This window comes from Talaromyces stipitatus, genomic scaffold (genome assembly GCF_000003125.1).
Source record: "Talaromyces stipitatus ATCC 10500 scf_1105507295491 genomic scaffold, whole genome shotgun sequence".
In the NCBI taxonomy this organism is placed as follows: Eukaryota; Fungi; Ascomycota; class Eurotiomycetes; order Eurotiales; family Trichocomaceae; genus Talaromyces; species Talaromyces stipitatus.
The window spans coordinates 919,102-935,986 of NW_002990122.1; the positions used below are offsets into that span (position 1 = coordinate 919,102).

At 46.2% G+C, this 16,885-nt stretch overlaps 7 protein-coding genes across 7 annotated transcripts, besides 3 other annotated features; 4 read left to right on the forward strand and 3 right to left on the reverse strand.

The window, feature by feature from the left end:
* Positions 1–1,170: 1,170 nt before the first annotated feature.
* Positions 1,171–1,857, reverse strand: TSTA_110460 (uncharacterized protein; the record flags this gene model as incomplete). Its single annotated transcript, XM_002488577.1, has 2 exons — positions 1,171–1,256; positions 1,332–1,857. 2 exons carry the CDS (start codon positions 1,855–1,857, stop codon positions 1,171–1,173), a joined length of 612 nt encoding a protein of 203 aa, XP_002488622.1.
* A 356-nt stretch (positions 1,858–2,213) lies between these two features.
* Positions 2,214–3,322, forward strand: TSTA_110470 (uncharacterized protein; the record flags this gene model as incomplete). The annotated part of the gene is made up of 2 exons (XM_002488578.1): positions 2,214–2,624; positions 2,864–3,322. 2 exons carry the CDS (start codon positions 2,214–2,216, stop codon positions 3,320–3,322), a joined length of 870 nt encoding a protein of 289 aa, XP_002488623.1.
* Positions 3,323–6,365: 3,043 nt separating this feature from the next.
* On the forward strand, positions 6,366–7,515 carry TSTA_110480 (uncharacterized protein; the record flags this gene model as incomplete). The annotated part of the gene is made up of 4 exons (XM_002488579.1): positions 6,366–6,455; positions 6,748–7,011; positions 7,099–7,236; positions 7,288–7,515. The coding sequence occupies 4 exons, from the start codon at positions 6,366–6,368 to the stop codon at positions 7,513–7,515; spliced, it is 720 nt and encodes a 239-aa protein (XP_002488624.1).
* Positions 6,541–8,307: a mobile genetic element.
* Positions 7,558–8,227, forward strand: TSTA_110490 (uncharacterized protein; the record flags this gene model as incomplete). The annotated part of the gene is made up of 3 exons (XM_002488580.1): positions 7,558–7,756; positions 7,823–7,980; positions 8,111–8,227. The coding sequence occupies 3 exons, from the start codon at positions 7,558–7,560 to the stop codon at positions 8,225–8,227; spliced, it is 474 nt and encodes a 157-aa protein (XP_002488625.1).
* Positions 8,308–8,909: 602 nt separating the features above from the next.
* On the reverse strand, positions 8,910–9,486 carry TSTA_110500 (uncharacterized protein; the record flags this gene model as incomplete). Its single annotated transcript, XM_002488581.1, has 2 exons — positions 8,910–9,017; positions 9,274–9,486. 2 exons carry the CDS (start codon positions 9,484–9,486, stop codon positions 8,910–8,912), a joined length of 321 nt encoding a protein of 106 aa, XP_002488626.1.
* A 51-nt stretch (positions 9,487–9,537) lies between these two features.
* On the reverse strand, positions 9,538–10,440 carry TSTA_110510 (uncharacterized protein; the record flags this gene model as incomplete). Its single annotated transcript, XM_002488582.1, has 2 exons — positions 9,538–9,968; positions 10,038–10,440. The coding sequence occupies 2 exons, from the start codon at positions 10,438–10,440 to the stop codon at positions 9,538–9,540; spliced, it is 834 nt and encodes a 277-aa protein (XP_002488627.1).
* A 1,448-nt stretch (positions 10,441–11,888) lies between these two features.
* Positions 11,889–14,216: a mobile genetic element.
* Positions 12,423–13,151, forward strand: TSTA_110520 (uncharacterized protein; the record flags this gene model as incomplete). The annotated part of the gene is made up of 2 exons (XM_002488583.1): positions 12,423–12,706; positions 12,788–13,151. The coding sequence occupies 2 exons, from the start codon at positions 12,423–12,425 to the stop codon at positions 13,149–13,151; spliced, it is 648 nt and encodes a 215-aa protein (XP_002488628.1).
* A 338-nt stretch (positions 14,217–14,554) lies between the features above and the next one.
* Positions 14,555–15,082: a mobile genetic element.
* The last annotated feature ends 1,803 nt before the right edge of the window (positions 15,083–16,885 follow it).

Genomic DNA, 16,885 nt, shown 5'->3' on the forward strand with positions numbered 1-16,885 from the left:
ATTGTATATATACAGTACTGCAGGCTCCGGGATTGCTTCATCATGGATGAGATCAGCGGTTTGGATTCCTTAGTGCTCTAAAATATTATACCCTGTATATCGTTCGTTGTAGCTTACATACTATGATCTATTTTGTAGTGTAATTCTATTTCCTAATTATATATTCAATTATATAAAAGCAGTAAAAGATCCACGTTGAGGATGTATTGTAAAACTCTCAGTGGAAAACTACCATGGAATTTCAGCTTCATTCTCTACGAGATATCTTCCCACTTAACTTCTCACATATCTCATACCTCACATAAGAGACACGCATGCTTTCAATATTACCACTATGTAACTAACTGTTTTAACAGAATTCATGAATATATAGCCCACCTTAAGTGCGGATACCGCGAAAAGGATCATTAGTCATTATATTCTTTACATTTTACACTGACGGATTTGTAATACATCACTAAGGAAAGATGCTAAAAGTGTTCAAAAACCCCTGTTTAAGGCAGCAGCGATCAGGAATAAAAACGGCCCTACCCTAATTACGTGGTTAATTTCAAATCGAGAATTTTCGCAATGGAGCAAGGATCTTATTTACGTATTACCACCTATCAGGAGAACTTGTGGGGCTTGAGACACATAACTGGTCGGATAGGTTAAGGGAAATACTCCGCTTCATTTTGCGGCGGAGATAGAAAATGCTAAGCCAGTTAATTGAAACAATTGAGCATTGTCAGCGATACGATGGAACTCACCTTCATTGTAAATGTCGGTTTATCTACGTCTAGGTTTGATATTCACGTTCCGACAGTAAAACTACACAATATTACTGACTCTAGCAAAATCAACATTAAGCTAGTGAAAGGTGCTATCAAGGCTAAGGGTACGAACTTATTCCAACACTACATCTGATAGCTAGAGTCAGTACTCTAATAGAAAGGCCCTAATATATTACGGGCTAGTCCCGTCTAATGCTCACTATAAAGGCATATTCGAATAGAAAACGTAACATGAGGAAAGGAAAGAGAAAGAAAACAACAAGTTTTTCACGCGCATACAATCTTATATAGGCAAGGGGAATTGGGAGCTTCCGACGGGCTTCTCTCTAGGAATAGCCTCATTTCCGGGGTTGCTGAGATTGTCGGGGCTTCCGGGGATCGGCAGAGAGCGCTATTGTCAATATCCGGCCGGATATTGGGGTGTCCGTTCGTAATCTGGGAATAGCTTCATGTTCGGGGTTGCCGAACAATAATCTAGCGAAACTTTATATGTTAGCAAGGTTAGCGATGGAGGACGCACAAGGATACACCAGTCCCCATCCTCTAGCGGCCTCTCACCTATTACGTTGGTAGGCATCCCAGTATCCTTATCTTCAACCCTCACTGGAATACGCATAAGCGATGCTATGTTGCGTGGGAATGCCACAGTACCACCGGGGAACTGTACCTGGGGTACGATAACAAGCCTAGCACTACCTGCTATCGCGCTGCCAAGGATGTCCTTGCGCATCTTACCTGACTTTGTAAGGTTCAGGTTACGCACCGCATCAGCGTAGCCCACGGCGTCGCCTGAAAACGCGTACTTCGCAGCCTTGAGATAGTCCTTAGACGTCTCCCCCTTCGACGATGCAAGACTCTGTGGTACGAGAATAGTTCCGCCCGGTGCCTTGCACATATGACCAAAGCATTCCTTGTGTACCGAGCAGCCAGCTTCGTACTCTGATATAGTCTCAACCCTTACCGTGTCTACTCTACTTAGTGGCTTAAGCGCTACAGACCTCACTACGTAGTCGGGTGTGGCTTGGGACCCTACGTATGTAGCCCTCCTCACAACCGTCCTTCCGTTTGGGGAGTTCTCCGCCATGGCTAGCGTACTCTGAGGGCAACATCCGTTGCGTACTCAACTATGGACGACATACAGTTATGGATGCCAACGTCATATGCGAGAACTGCGGCGAGCAGCTGAAGGAGATACAATATCAAGCCCGCGCAGCTGACGAGGCACAGAGGACCACATTCAAATGATCCAACTGTCCTCTTGATTCCTCTAAGCTTGACTTTACTAGCACACCATCGGTTATGTCCTCCGTATGGAGCTCACCCAGGAGGCATAGAGAGAGTTCGTCTACTAATGTGTTACGTGCTGTCTATACTAGAACACGGTACATACTTCGGTACCCCGTCTCACCATCACTTGCAGGAGATAGTGTGTTCCAGGCAATGGAGTGCTCCAGGCTTAGCCTTGTAGGTGCTAGAGGCTCCAGCGGCTCGACATACCGGCTTCCACATTCTTCTGAGCTTGTGTACAACGCACCGTATGCACTCATGAGTAACTGTGTGGTACGCTACGCAGCCACGTCCCCCAGTGCATGGGGTACCGTAGAGGCTATAGATGAATACAAGGAGAGTAGTGCTGGCGCGGGAGGTACGCGCTATGTAGTGGCGTCCTTCGCAAACGCTCCGAGCGTAGGAGGGAGAGATGCATTCTTTATGAGGCTCCCGCAGGATGGCGCGCTATACCTATGCTGCGAGGTACTAGACGTCTCCGATGACTATTGGGAAGCTATGGCAAGCTTGCACAGTATAGGTTACGGCCCGTCTACGCTACACGGCGTAATGGACCTGCTTGCGGTAAGTGTGCCCTCATAGATGTGCTAGCTGACGTCCATGGTACATTGTCGCAAGTATCGAGGGATATGCGCGTGGTTATGGAGAAATGGGCTGAGGTATTAGCCCTAGTGCCAGATATTTCTGTGTACATGAGGAGCTACTTTGGGTCAGTTGATGAAGCTAGGGCATATGCTGTAGCAAGGGGCGATCCTTGAGATGGTGTAGTTGGCATTAGTATGTGGTCTACGGAGGCTATAAAGGTCAAGGACGTGAGGTCTGTGGAGCTTGAGGTGCGCGGTGCATCGCTGCTATCCTCTGATAATGACGAGAGAATGCAGGTGGATGGACCACATAGGTTTGTAGACGGATCGATACTGGAGGTCAGGTTCTCGGTAGAGCCCAAGGCGAAGGCGGTGGTTATCCACGACATGTTCTACAAACCTGACAAGCCTCACGCTAACGATACTGTAGCATGTAAAGAGATAATAAGTTGCGCGCTTAGGGGAACGCAGGCCCCAGGAGACATACAACGTCGCGTGGCTAGTACCTGGTGCAGTAATCTCACTGCTATGATGTGCAGTGCCGCTTGGTCTACCCGTAGAGATGGCAATATCGTTGTGGACTTTGGGTCGGGCGGCGGTCAGTCACTTGATGTGCTGAAAGACAATGCTTTAGGGTCATACATACTAGTACAGCCTGACAAAGCGTACGGCGGTTAAGCGTATAGCGCGCTCGAAACATGCTCCGATGAAGGTATACCCGCTATAGGTTGCTGTAACAACCAGCAGGCTTGGGGTCTCACTGTTCTAAGAAATGCACCCATGACGTCTCAAGTTGGGTTTCAGCTACAACAGGAGAAGGTTTATATGTCTATAAAGATAGCATCTGCTCAAGCATAGCCGGAGATAGGTTTCAGTACATTGACATTCCATACCCTACCTTGTGTGCTTAGCCTTCCATGATTCCTCTCGAACGTAATTATACATATCCCTCGTAACGTTGTTACAGTTGCTGCTACATGTACGACGGCGTGCGCGTGGGCGAATACTTAGTAGACGCATCTAATGTCGTAATAATAAAGACTAACAATTCTACAGGTAGTGTCAAGTGGGGCAGCGATAAGACGTATACAGAGCCAGCTGTAAGTAGTAGAGATTTTAACGGTATATGCAGGGTTACTAGAGCATCGTCGATAAGATCTGTCGGATTAGTCGGTTTATTCCAGGCCAATCCTGAAAAGTGTTTTTACTAGGATCAAAGAAAAGAAGTGACTAGCAAGATTGTATGTATTGAGTTCTCTCTCTCTATCCATCAGGTTTCAAAGCCGGGTCTTTTATAGACACTTTTGGCGGGGTGATTTGTGAGTCATCAAGAGGGGTAAATTTTGGGGGCTATAAGATAGGGCTTCTGATTGCTCACTTCCTTTTACTGCCTCTGTGACGGCTGCAAGAATCGCTGTCGTGTGAGCTCGGTCCTTTGTAGTGCCGCTCCGTGGTCTCGTTGAGCCCTAAGCCCTAGCTGGCCGTACAACGGGATATCCCTTTGTTGTTACGACTTCCTATTTAGGCACCGACGAGACGATACGCGCTTACAAAGGGCTGTAGCGAGCTCACACACAGATTCTTCCTTTCTCCTTCTTTTCTGTATGCTTAGTTTCTTGAAGATGAGCTACCCTAGAGTTTAGGCCTGAGCAAATGTCACAGCCTCCGGATATCCGGTTTATCTAACAAGATCCTTACCTGACGCCTCCACGGATGCAGATGCTAACGCCATATGCTCGAAGGTTTTCATCGTTACTAGTACCTAACGGCGCTCCAGCATCCTTGCTCTATCTCTAACACTTCGTTGCGCGGGCGGCGCCTGTAAAACCTCGGGCGCGTTGCGTGTTTGGCCCACGTGTATACTTAGTACATCCAAATGCTCCTGTATCGCGTCAGCCATATCTGCATGCATGCCTCTGTCTACCTCGTCCACAGCGTGCCGCGTTACTGGTACAGTTCTTCCGGTGCCCACTCGCGAGCTCGATGGATGCTCAGCGAACCTCTGTCTACTCGACACGCTGCGCCTTCGCGCACTGGCACGCTCCGCCATCCTGACCTTTCGGGCTTCTGACGGCGTCAACGCTGCAGAGCTTGGCGGTCGCGGCACCTCCACAGGTTCCGATATATCTGCACCTGAAGTTCTATGTCTCACGTAACCTGTAGAGGTGGTACGCACTGTAGATGCACTATATGCGCTTCGCGGCCGAGGATAGCAGGATACAACAACATCTCTCTCATATAAAATACCCACGGCCTTTGGTACTATGACTGTAAGAGAGTGGGTAGGGAGCGTGATAATGAGATACGAATGTAGCTTCGATTTCCAAGGTAGGGTACGATTCGTAAGGTAGCTATTTGCTACCTTCTGAGTTCTATTCGAATCGTAGCTAAAATACATAGCCGAACCTAGTTAAACAATACGTATAAGGAACTAGGTCTATTTTCCGGCACTCCTCTCAAATCACTATCTAGGAGTATTAGACCTCGCCATGACCCGGACCGTGGGTCCCTCCTCGCGACCCGCGACCCTCCCCTCCGGAGGGTCGGGTCGTAGATTGACGACCCTCACCGCACCTGAGGGTCATAGAATCTTTGGAGGGTCACCCGCCAAGCGACCCTCACGGCCCGCATATGCATAACTTTCTCACGCTTTCCCTAATTTGAATGGATAATTCTACTGACAAACATTCATAAATTCCTATTTTTTATACCTGTTTCGTATGTCCGACTATGAATCTATTGTTTTCTATTAAACCTCTACGTATTTTTATGAAATATGTCTTCTAAATAAGCCTTCTTGCTTAGTAATCCTGGATTTACACCTTTTTTCTGCCTGGGAAAAACCGTTGTGGTGTGTATTGTGAAGAGTTGGAGAGAGAGGCATGTAACGATGGGGAAATATATATTTTGATTGTAGAAGTATAATCTGAAGAAGTTATAACTTTGATATTCTTGGTTATTAGCCTCAAACTTCCCGAAATCCTGACTTAATTATATTGAACATCTATTATCTACTTTCTACATACCTATGCCGTGTCAAAATTGAGTGAAATATATTGATCATGTTCAATTATGTTCTGCCAAAGTCGTAGGGTCGCGAGGTTGACCCTTAGGATGACCCTCACGAACCTCAGGGTGATCCTCACGAATTTCAGGGTGACCCTCACAAACCTCAGTTCTAGCTAATTAGCATGATGAGTATTAAATGTGATCTGTCATTTTACCTCCTGAGTCCCTTGCCGAACTGCAAAGGAAATCTAGTAAGTCTTCTCTTCTTCTAACCATCTTCACCATGTCCCAGTTTTCTGACGCATTCTCATCTACTTATGAGGGTCCACTCTCAGATTTTCTTGAATACAGTGCTGATGATGGTCCAGGTCTAAATCAGCTCTACTCCTCTATCCCATCTGGAAATCAAGATACCTCCCTTCCATCGTCTGAGCTTCGAGCGGCACCTGATTATCTTCATTGAATTTGCCCAGACTGGATCAGATCATTCATTATGTACTCTCCAGAAATGGGCAACGAATTCATACAGTGGTGGCTTCAGACCAATTTTGGGAAAAAGAGATAGATATCTTGGGATGCAAAACAAGCTGCAAACTGCTGGAAAAACTTTAATCAAGTAGCGTTTGAAAAAGATAGAAAGCCTGGGGTGATGTGCCATCAATGTTAGAAGGTACTTGATCACCCTGCGTCGGCTTACTTAGGGACATCTTTAATGAATAAGCATTACAATGGGATAAATTGCTGGAGAGTTGCCTTAGCTGCAGAAAAGAAACCAAACATCAAGCTTGCGTTAGAGCATGCGGTATGTTCGAGACCTGACTTTGACATTGAGCAATGAGCATCCCAGTTCTAACCTTGACATCTAGGCGCAGAATGCGACGATACAAAGATTTGATGAGCGAGTTTGACAGCAGAAGCTTGCTCAGCTCCTCACTGTATCGCATCTTCCCTTTCTTTTTCTTGAGCACACCGAGTTCCATAATTTAATCTCCTATGCCTGGCTAGCACCATCAATGCTAGAAATTCCTTCTGCCAAGGTTATGCGCCGGCAGCTTCGAGACCTCATCCATGAGAACTAAAAGAGTATCCTTCAGAAACTCCCTTCTGGTGTGAAGCTATCACTTGCCCTAGATTACTGGACATCTCTATTCCGACAGGCATTTATGGCGATTACAGGATACTTTCTCGATGAGAACTGGGAATATCATGAGATATTACTAGGATTTGAACACTTACATGGATCTCATTCTGGCGCAAATTTAAGTGTAGTGCTCCTCAAGCTGCTACAGGAGCATCAGATCACAGATCGAGTGCTTGCGGTAACCACCGACAACGCTTCGAATAACATTAGTCTCATGGTAAGTGTCCACGAGGCGATTGAGTCACTACAATCCTCGAACAATGTTGTTATTATTCAGGTACCCTGTATTGCACATGTGATCTAGCTGAGTCTTAAAGATCTCCTTGGGAAGATGAAGGCTGCTCCAAAGATTGATATGGCTGAGCAGACATGGTCTGATGATCGGGTGGATAGTCTTTGTGCGAGGCAGCAGAAACGCGAGATCGTGGACACTTTGAATAAGGTGCGACATCATGGCTTTTATCCTCATTCATTATCCTAATCTGTTTCTTAGGTTCGAAGCCTTGCGATTTATACCAACGCGAGTCCTCAGCGCCGAGAGTCATTCTACAACTTGCAAACCAAGGAGCTAAAGCTTGTGCCAATCCAGGATGTTGCTACTCGGTGGAACTCCACATTCTTAATGCTTGTACGCGCAAAGAAACTCCAGCAGACCTTCGATGCGTTCTGCTCTCAGTACGACCAAGAGCACTTTGCCTTGAGTCAGGAGCAGTGGCGGTAAGTGGACTATCTTATCTGCATTCTCTAGCCTTTTCACTGATTCATGACCCTTCTCTCGAAGTCCAAGGATGTCACCATCCATTGGGTCTTTAAGGTCTACAATAAGCTGTTTGACCACCTAGAAAAGTCGATTAGACAGCTTAGACGGAAGAGGGTCGCTTGGAAGCAGGTGATGCTTGCATCTCTCGAAGCGGCAAAGAACAAGCTCTCAATCTACTACAAAGACACTGACAACATGGATGGTCATCTCTACGCCATTGGCACCATCCTTTCTCCATAGGATAAACTTCAGTTCTTCTCAACCGCAGACTGGGACCCAGAGGAAGGCGGAATTGATTACCAAGCAATCTATCGCCAGAGCCTTGAGTCCTCTCTCGAGAAGTACTCAGAGAATCTTGCCCAGGAGCAGCAGATAGTGGATGCTCCCCCAACGAGTACGGCAATGGATGAATTTGATTTGGCCTGTGTTTGAGATGAGTCGCAGTAATCTCAGATTTGACAGCCAGTTCAGTCTGACGAGCTTACAAGGTATCTTGACAGCAGTGAGTGTCTCATCTCTTAATATCAATGGGAATAATTACTGATTTCTCTTTTAGACACAGTCCCAAATGCCCAACCTCGAACCTGGTGGAAATATCACCAAGATGAATTCTCTGGAATGGCGAGGCTTGCATGAGATGTTCTTTCTATTCCAGCTAGTGGTGCAGGAGTAGAGTGGCTTTTCAACTCTGCACAAGATATCTGCCATTATCGTCGAGGCTCTCTACAGCCTCAAACAATCTCAGATCTTATGATGTATATGTGTACATCACAGTTCGAGATTCATGAAGAGGAGCGAATAATGCTCTCTGAATATCTTTTGACTTAGGAGATACAGGCTGCAAAGGAAGAGAGAACTTAGCAATAAATCACTGTTAATCTAATTAGTGATAATGAAGAGGATGAAGGGCTTTCTTCTACAGAGCCCCAAGAAACTTTGCAAGGCCCATCTGCAAAGGCACTTGGCAAAAGACGCCTAAGAGATATTGCCAAGGATATGGAAAGTGATTAGGAGGGTGATAGTGAGATTACGTCTCTGCCAGAGACACAGTACTGAGTGTTAGGTAGAGTTCGCAAGCGTTCAAGGTTGCTTGATAGATATGAGATGTAGAACATGTAGTTTAATTTGTTTAATTCATCTGTTTAATTCATTTAGTTCATTTTGATTCAATGCTTTTAGGGTGATTAAAGCTAAACAAGTAGACCTACAAATACTGTAAGTGAAATACTCAAAAATACCGCTAAAATCTACAGAATTTATGCACCTCGTGACCTGATGATGTTTGCATTGTTTTACTACCCTGAGGGTTGGGTCATGGCCCTGAGGGTCGGGTCGCACCATCAACGACCCTCCCCTTATGGAGGGTCAGGGTAGGGGCTGACGACCCAAGAACCTCCGTGGTCCGGGTCGCGGTCCGGGTCGCGGTCCGGGTCGTCAGGGTGACCCGCGGGTCGTGGCGAGGTCTAAGGAGTATTGAACCTGTTTTATATACAAGATTCCATAGAAGTGATATCACCAAAAGTCGACACTTGTGCAAATCGAACTTTCTAGAGATAGGCTGTAAAGGTGATTTGTAATGTTCAATATCGCGTCGGAATGTGATGCCAATTCTCGAAATTTCTTAATACGCAAATCTTGTCCTATTCCCAAATTGGTTTAGCTCATTCTGAGTTCCAACATTCCGTGAAGTTATCCCCGATTCTAAGTTCTCCGCCTTACAATGACACTACCACCACCCTTCTCAGCTGCAGAGTATATAGTTCTAAGGCACATGATAGCACTATCCGGTGTCACCCCGTCACTGTAGTCTCCTGACAATAGCTCGTCCTCTATAGCGTCTATACACTTGCGCACATCGCTATTGCTGATCCTGGATTCACTAGCACCCATGTTTGCGGTCATATGAGCAACGGATCGTTGCTGCGAAGCCATACTGATTGATGTGTTTTAACGGCATAATGCAACAAAAACTCAGAAGCTATCTCAGATCACCAAACGTTGCTTCAGTTCCTCAACAATGGATTCATTAACCGCATCATCTAGCAGCGGCGGCGCGGTAGCCCTCAGGTACTCTGCAAATGCGTTGCCCAGGAGGTAGAACCACGTTTGCTCGCAACGCTCGGGGAGTGGGGAGGTACCGATGCTATCGCATTCACACCGCCTCACCTCCCATCTGACGTTAGCTAACTGCTTTCGTGAATACTCCGTGAACTCGTCATTGATATGTCCAACGTACTGGTCGAAAGGTACGAAGAACGGATCACCCTCAGGCCTATCCACAGGACCAGCTGGGTAGTTAATATAAAAAACGCCGCGCGCCTTGTACTTGTCCACCGCCTTGGTCCTCGCATCGTTAGCTGTCCAGTGGTAGCTTTGCTTGGTTATGGTCATACTGTAATACAGGCAACCTGCACCTGTGCCAGATATAAAGCACTGTACTATGGAGGAGTGAAACCTCATGATGCTATTCATAGCGGACTCACCGCGAGTCCATATGAGCTGCACCTTTACATAGTCAGTACCGCCACTTGCCTGCTGGTGCAACCTGCCTCTTTTCACTGTGAACTTCTGGGAGTACCCATAGTCGTCTCTGTCTTCGCTATCCTCTATATCACTATGGTCACCCCACATAACGCCGATAGACTCCAGGTAGGCGGAGATAGTATTGATACATGCGGCGTTGCCACTAGCGTAGAAGTCCCAGTCAGACTCCGGAGTAGTCATGTCCTTGACGAAGTATTCCAAGGCACGCGAACCTGATATCAATGTACCCGTGAACGCCATAGCATGAAGAAGGCTCTTTGGATCTGCAAATGCACGCCGAAGGTAGACTACTGGGTCCCATCGCCTAACTTCCTCTCTCGTTATAGGTACAAAAGTCGCCATGTTTGTATGTTCCATATGTCCCAGAGGCGACGTCTGGCGCACGCACGCAGCAACAATGGGACGCTTCCGCACGAGGTAGCACAACAAAGTTGACGCGAGAACGCTAGCATCAGCTGCAGTATACCTACTTTATCGATATGGCTACCAACGGACCTAGTCAAGATTACGTAATCCCCCAGGATATGGATGAGCTCATATTCAGATATCTCGTAAGTACACCCCAATACAAAGCATCGCAGGATTACGCCACAACAGAGGGGCGCGTTGGTGGGCTCACCATCAAATAGCTTACAGAGTACTACTAGTGTAAGTCTCACGGCTTGTGCGCGGCGTTCAAGCAAGATGGGCTAGCTCCTTGTATGTTCAAGGCTCAAGCAAGTAGATGTACTACTAGTGGAGTTGATGTGAAATATGAGTATTTCAAGTCTACTGCGCCATGGATCAGTGAAGAGGAGTGGGATCTTCACGACAGTAACAAATGCCCTATGCTGTGCCAAGTCTGTTGCTACATGGATGCTAACGATTGACCACGGGCAATGCTGCATTTTGAAAACATCAGGGCGAACAACTGTGTGCCTTATTGACGTTGTTGCACAGACCTTAGTCATGGCTCTTAAGCGCACTGTTACTGGATACAAGGATGGCGGCGATACAAAGCTTGCTACTGAGATAGAGCTACTTACTAGCCCACTACTGGCATTTGCTAACAGCCTAGGGGATGCACTACTTCGCGCTGATTTCAGGATACATTGCCCTAAGCACCCTATACCTCTATACATGTGCGCAGGTATATTAATTATGGAGAATCAAACGCCGCGCTGCAGCGTACGGGGTTACACTATGATACTTAGTATCTTCTACTACGGTGTGCATGGTGCCAACGATGCCAGAAGCTCGATGAGCGACAGCCATGAGGTACTAATGAGGGTTGTAGCTGGCTATGTAAGCCGCATGGAAGCTACATTATCCGTGAGGGCTTCGCCCGAACATGGTCATGAGGTCAGCTCATAACATGATGCTACCCATTCAAGGTGGAAGGATGCGGCGAGACAAGTATCCAAGTGTGTGCTTATCCAACCCTGGAAAAACGGTGCGCGCTTTTACATTAATCATTTCTCGATCCCTACAGCCAAGAGACCCTTAATTGAATTCATAAGTTATTTCGAGCCCCCTGCCTCAGATTTCTATAACCAAGTGGTATGAAATGTTTCATGGTTAACCGCGTTTCATTTCTTATATTCGTAATACAAGTCTACTGTCATCTAAGTACTACGGGGGACCCCGGTGATTTTGTTAGTACGTTTTTTATTTTTCGGTCATACAGGGATCATAGTTGTATTTTGGAATCCATGAGAATTCATTATCCGATGTTTGCGAATACCTATACTCATCAGCAGTAATATTTAGGTATTTGTTTGTGCAAGATGCTTCATGACAGCATTTTGAAGGTTTATTGGTTACTCAAAGCCGCCAAGAGAACGACAGCTCCAGGGGAGGATAGGATCATAACCCTTGTTTGGAAGCATCTATGGCCATATCTCCGGAAGGTGATCACCTACATCTTTACAAAATCAGTGGAATTAGGCCACTACCCCCATCAGTGGAAGCGAGCGCGCATCATAGTGCTGAGGAAATCCAGGAAGCCAGACTACGGTTCTCCAGAAGCATACCGACCTATCTCTCTACTGAATACCCTGGGGAAGGTACTAGAGGCTGTCATGGCTCGCAGACTGTCATTCTGGGCTGAGTCCTATAAACTACTCCCAGACACCCAGTTTGGAGGCCGGCCAGGACGTAATACAGAACAAGCGCTCTTAACCCTGGCAAATGCGATCGATCGCGCGTGGCTACAGTCAAAGGTGATCACACTGGTGGCATTTGATCTCAAAGGGGCGTTCAATGGAGTAAACGACTCAAGCCTTGATGCCCGCTTGCAGGCTAAAGGCATCCCAACCGTAGCCAGACGCTAGATCCGGAGCTTCATGAAGAGCCAGTACGCCAGCATCTCCTTCGACGATTTTCAGATGGAGATCTCCCCGCTCAAGAATGCTGGTCTAGCACAGGGATCCCCGCTATCCCCAATCTTATTTGGATTCTTCAACTCCGACCTGGTCGACCAGCCCGTCAACCACCATGGCGGCGCGTCAGCTTTTATCGATGACTACTTTCGATGGCGAGCCAGTCAGTCCGCGGAAGACAATATCAGAAAGATTCAGGAAGAGGATATCCCCCACATTAAGGCATGGGCCCGACGGACGGGATCCTCGTTTAATGTGAAGAAAACAGAACTAATCCACCTGACAAGGTCCAAAAGGCAGCATAGGGTAGGATAGATCACAATAAATAGGACGGTAATCAAGCCAAGTGATACAGTAAAACTTCTAGGCGTGATCTTCGACAAGGAGATGCAGTGGAAGGAACATGTACAGCAAATAGTCAAGCGAGCAACCCAGGTGAATATTGCCCTGGGGGGATTGAGACACCTCTGTCCAGAGCAGATGAGACAACTCTATCAAGCATGCGTAATACCAATCGTGGATTACGCATCCACCGTCTGGCATAACCCACTAAAGGATAAGATACACCTGAGAACGCTGGGTACGGTACAACGAACCGCCCTTATTCACATTCTCTCTGCCTTCAAGACGGCATCCACGGCAGCCCTAGAGGTGGAAGCCTATGTGCTACCAACCAATTTACAACTTAAATAACGCGCCTAAATAGTGGCTGCCCGCCTCAGCACCCTTCCAGAGGATCACCCAGGCCGTACAGTAGTGACCCGAGCAGCAACGCGGAGCAACTATATAGGAAGCGGACCTTGATTCCCTCTGGTGGAGACTCTGCGGACAATGGATCTTACTCGACTCCAGGCTCTAGAAACAATTGATCCAACCCCCCCACTACCATGGCAGACATTAGCATTTGTAGAAATCGACATTGAACCAGACCAGGATAAAGCCAAAGACAAAGCATCTGCTAGGTAAAAAGCATCTGGTATCACAGTCTTCTCTGATGCATCAGGCCAATAGAACGCATTAGGAGCCGCAGCAGTAGCGCTAGACCAGAACTATAACATCATCTAGCACCAGAAAGTCTGCATTGGCTCTATGGAATACTGGTCAGTGTATACAGCAGAGCTTATGGCAATATACTATGCTATTAGCCTTGTCCTTAAGATTGCAATGGAGAATTAGGTCACCCTAGTAGGCCAACAGGAACTGGCAACTATCCTCAGTGATAGCATGTCAGCACTCTAAGCCATCTTGAATACACGGAACAAATTAGGCCAGAGGATTATTTAAGCGATTTGGCAAGTAGCCCGGGAGTTAAAAGCGCGGGGAATTCTGCTCTGTCTTCAATGGGTGCCAGGACACTGTGGTAACCTAGGAAATAAAGTGGCTGATTAACTGGCCAAAGAAGCAGTTGGCCTAGACAAAGAACACCCCTTCCAACATCTTCTTTCATGAGAAAAAGGTTTCATCCACAACTGAATCTAAGAAGACTGGGAGTGGGGATGGAGAACCTCCAAGAATAGAGGCCACCTTCGCCAGATAGATAGAGATCTACCCGCAGTTCGTACCCAGAGGATATATGGCTCGCTGCCACGCAATTGAGCCTACCTACTCACCCAACTCCGAACTGGCTACTCATGGCTAGCAACACATGGCAAACTACATGGCCATAGAGAGGATGACAAGTGTGAATGTGGAGCAATAGAAATAGTGGTTCATATCCTGATTCACTGTCCTAAATTGAAGAGCATACAACAAGAACTACGGAAGAAGATTGGGACTGCATTTAATAATATTTCGGACATGCTGGGAGGAGGATCTCAAGGTAAGCAAGGTAAGGAGGGTGATATGCAAGGCGGTAGCATCTTAGGTGCAGTACTAGACTTTGCAGAGGCATCACAGAGGTTTCAAAGCCGGGCGCCATAGGGCTGCTGACAGAACACCTGGCATGTTGGCCATCATAGGCCGTGACGAGGCTCTAAATTCGTCTTTATGTAATGGATTACTGTACATAGACATAGATAAGGATTAGATAGTTGTATCCTGCATATCGCTTCGGCGAGGGGTCAGGGTATGAATCACACACACACACACAAACTGTAGCACTCCAAGCCATCTCAAATACATGGAACAAGTCAGGCCAGAGGATTATTTAAGCGGTTTGGCAATCAGCTTGTAAGTTAAAAGCGCGGGGAATTCTACTTCGTCTCCAATGGGTACCAGGACACTGTGGCGACCTAGGAAATGAGGCGGCCAATTGACTGGCCAAAGAAGTAGTTAGCCTAGATAAAAAACACCCCTTCTAATATTTTCTTTCACGGGAAAAAGGTTTCATCCGCAACCAAATCCAAGAAGAATGGGAATGGGGATAGAAGACCTCCAAGAATAGTGGCCACCTTCGCCAGATAGATAGAAATCTACCCGTAGTTTGTACCCAGAGAATGTATGGCTTGCTGCCACGCAATCAGGTCTACCTGCTTACCCAATTCTGAACTAGCCACTCATGGCTAGCAACACATGGCAAACTACATGGCTATAGAGAGGACGATAAGTGTGAATGTGGAGCGATAGAAACAATGATTCACGTCCTAATTGACTGCCTAAAATTGAAGACCATACGACAAGAACTATGAAAGAAGATAGGGACTACATTTAACAATATTTCGGACATGCTGGGAGGAGGATCTCAAGGTAAGCAAGGTAAGAAGGGTGATATGCAAGGCGGTAGCATCTTAGGTGCAGTACTAGACTTTGCAGAGGCATTACAGAGGTTTCAAAGCCGGGCGCCATAGGGTCGCTAACAGAACACCAGGCATGTTGGCCATCATAGGCTGTGACGAGGCTCTAAATTCATCTGTATTTAATGGACTACTATACATAGACATAGATAAGGATTAGATAGTTGTATCCTGTATATCGCTTTGGCGAGGGGTCAGGGTATGAATACCACCACCACCACGACTGTAGTGTATTGAAGCCCCTACTACTACTGTTGCTGCTGTTTGTGCTGGCTTAATAATTAATTATTGATTCCTGATGTTTTTGTATTGTCGTATTGTGTTAGGTAAGTTGCTTGACATATGATTCCGCACCGTAATAAAGAGGGCAAAAAGGTTTTGACTACTGTAGCAAGAATATATGTGTGCCTTTTCCGTGTCTCTCCGAGCACATCAAGTTTTAAAGCTGGGTTTATATAAACATTTTGGGGGTAATTTCGCGATCTATCATGAGGGGTAAACCTTGAGGGTTGAAGGCTATATTGAGCCCTGATAAAGAGGTGGCTTTTGATTTGCTATATCCGGGTTATCTGACGTTGAGATGTTATGTAGTACCATAGTGAGAGATAAAATACTAGCTTTAAGAATAGCCTTAAGAGTGGAGCAAAATACATAAGAATCGGCCTATATCATATTGGGTGTGACTTCTTGACGCGCTAATAATTTATAAGTAGCAGATACACTGTACTCCCAGCTAATACTGATAACGTAGTTCTGGTACATGGGAATTCTTTTGGCTTGTGCCAAATTCATTATGAAGTAGAAATTTTGCGCCCTAACCCTAACCAACGCCGAAGCAGTGAATTTACTCAGTGAATGGGCTAACTGTCAGGTTGCTGGGTTTACTTCAGGCTAATCCTAAAAATAGCTTATAAGGATGGGAAAGGAAGAAGTGATTGTATGTATTGAGTTCTCTGAGGTCTCCCCTAACACTAATCAGAGGCGTCCCGCTTTGCAGCAAGCCACCTGGTTGTAAGGGTCTGATTAAGAAAGTGGCGAACGGGGAGTAACTACGAGAATGGTATTATAAATAACAGTCCAATCGTATTGGGACTAACTTTAGCAACAGCCTTAAAGGTAGGCAAAAGGTCAAGGAGGTTTGGAATATGTCTGTACAGTACTAATAAGTGGCTAGCCGATACCATCGATCTTCGTGTGCCAACCTTAAAATTCACGGGTCAAGCAATATCACCAAAAATTATTTTGTCATATAATGCGGCTAAGACATCACCTAGTAACCTAGCTTGTTCTGCTGGCGATAATGTACTCAAGACTGTAAAAATATTCCTTCTTTCAGCGTCTCGCATATCACCTAATTTCTTTCCGACTAGAAAGCCAACCAGTAAACCAGTCCAGTCGCCAACAATATAACCTAATGAAGCACCGTTAAATGCCCCGAAGAGCCACCAAAAATTCTGATGTCTATTATCATCATCTTGACCTGGGTCGGAAGTTGTGTTCGAATCGCTTGTATATGTTTGACCTATTATTTCCGATTACACCACAGCTAACAACAACAATAACAATTCAGGTTACAACTTACTCGGCATCAGGTAGAGATAGCTAACAGTAATGCATATACTGGAAGCAACCGACTACCTCTGTAACTATATATATAGAGGTCCTGGACGATACACCAGTCTATATTTAGAATTT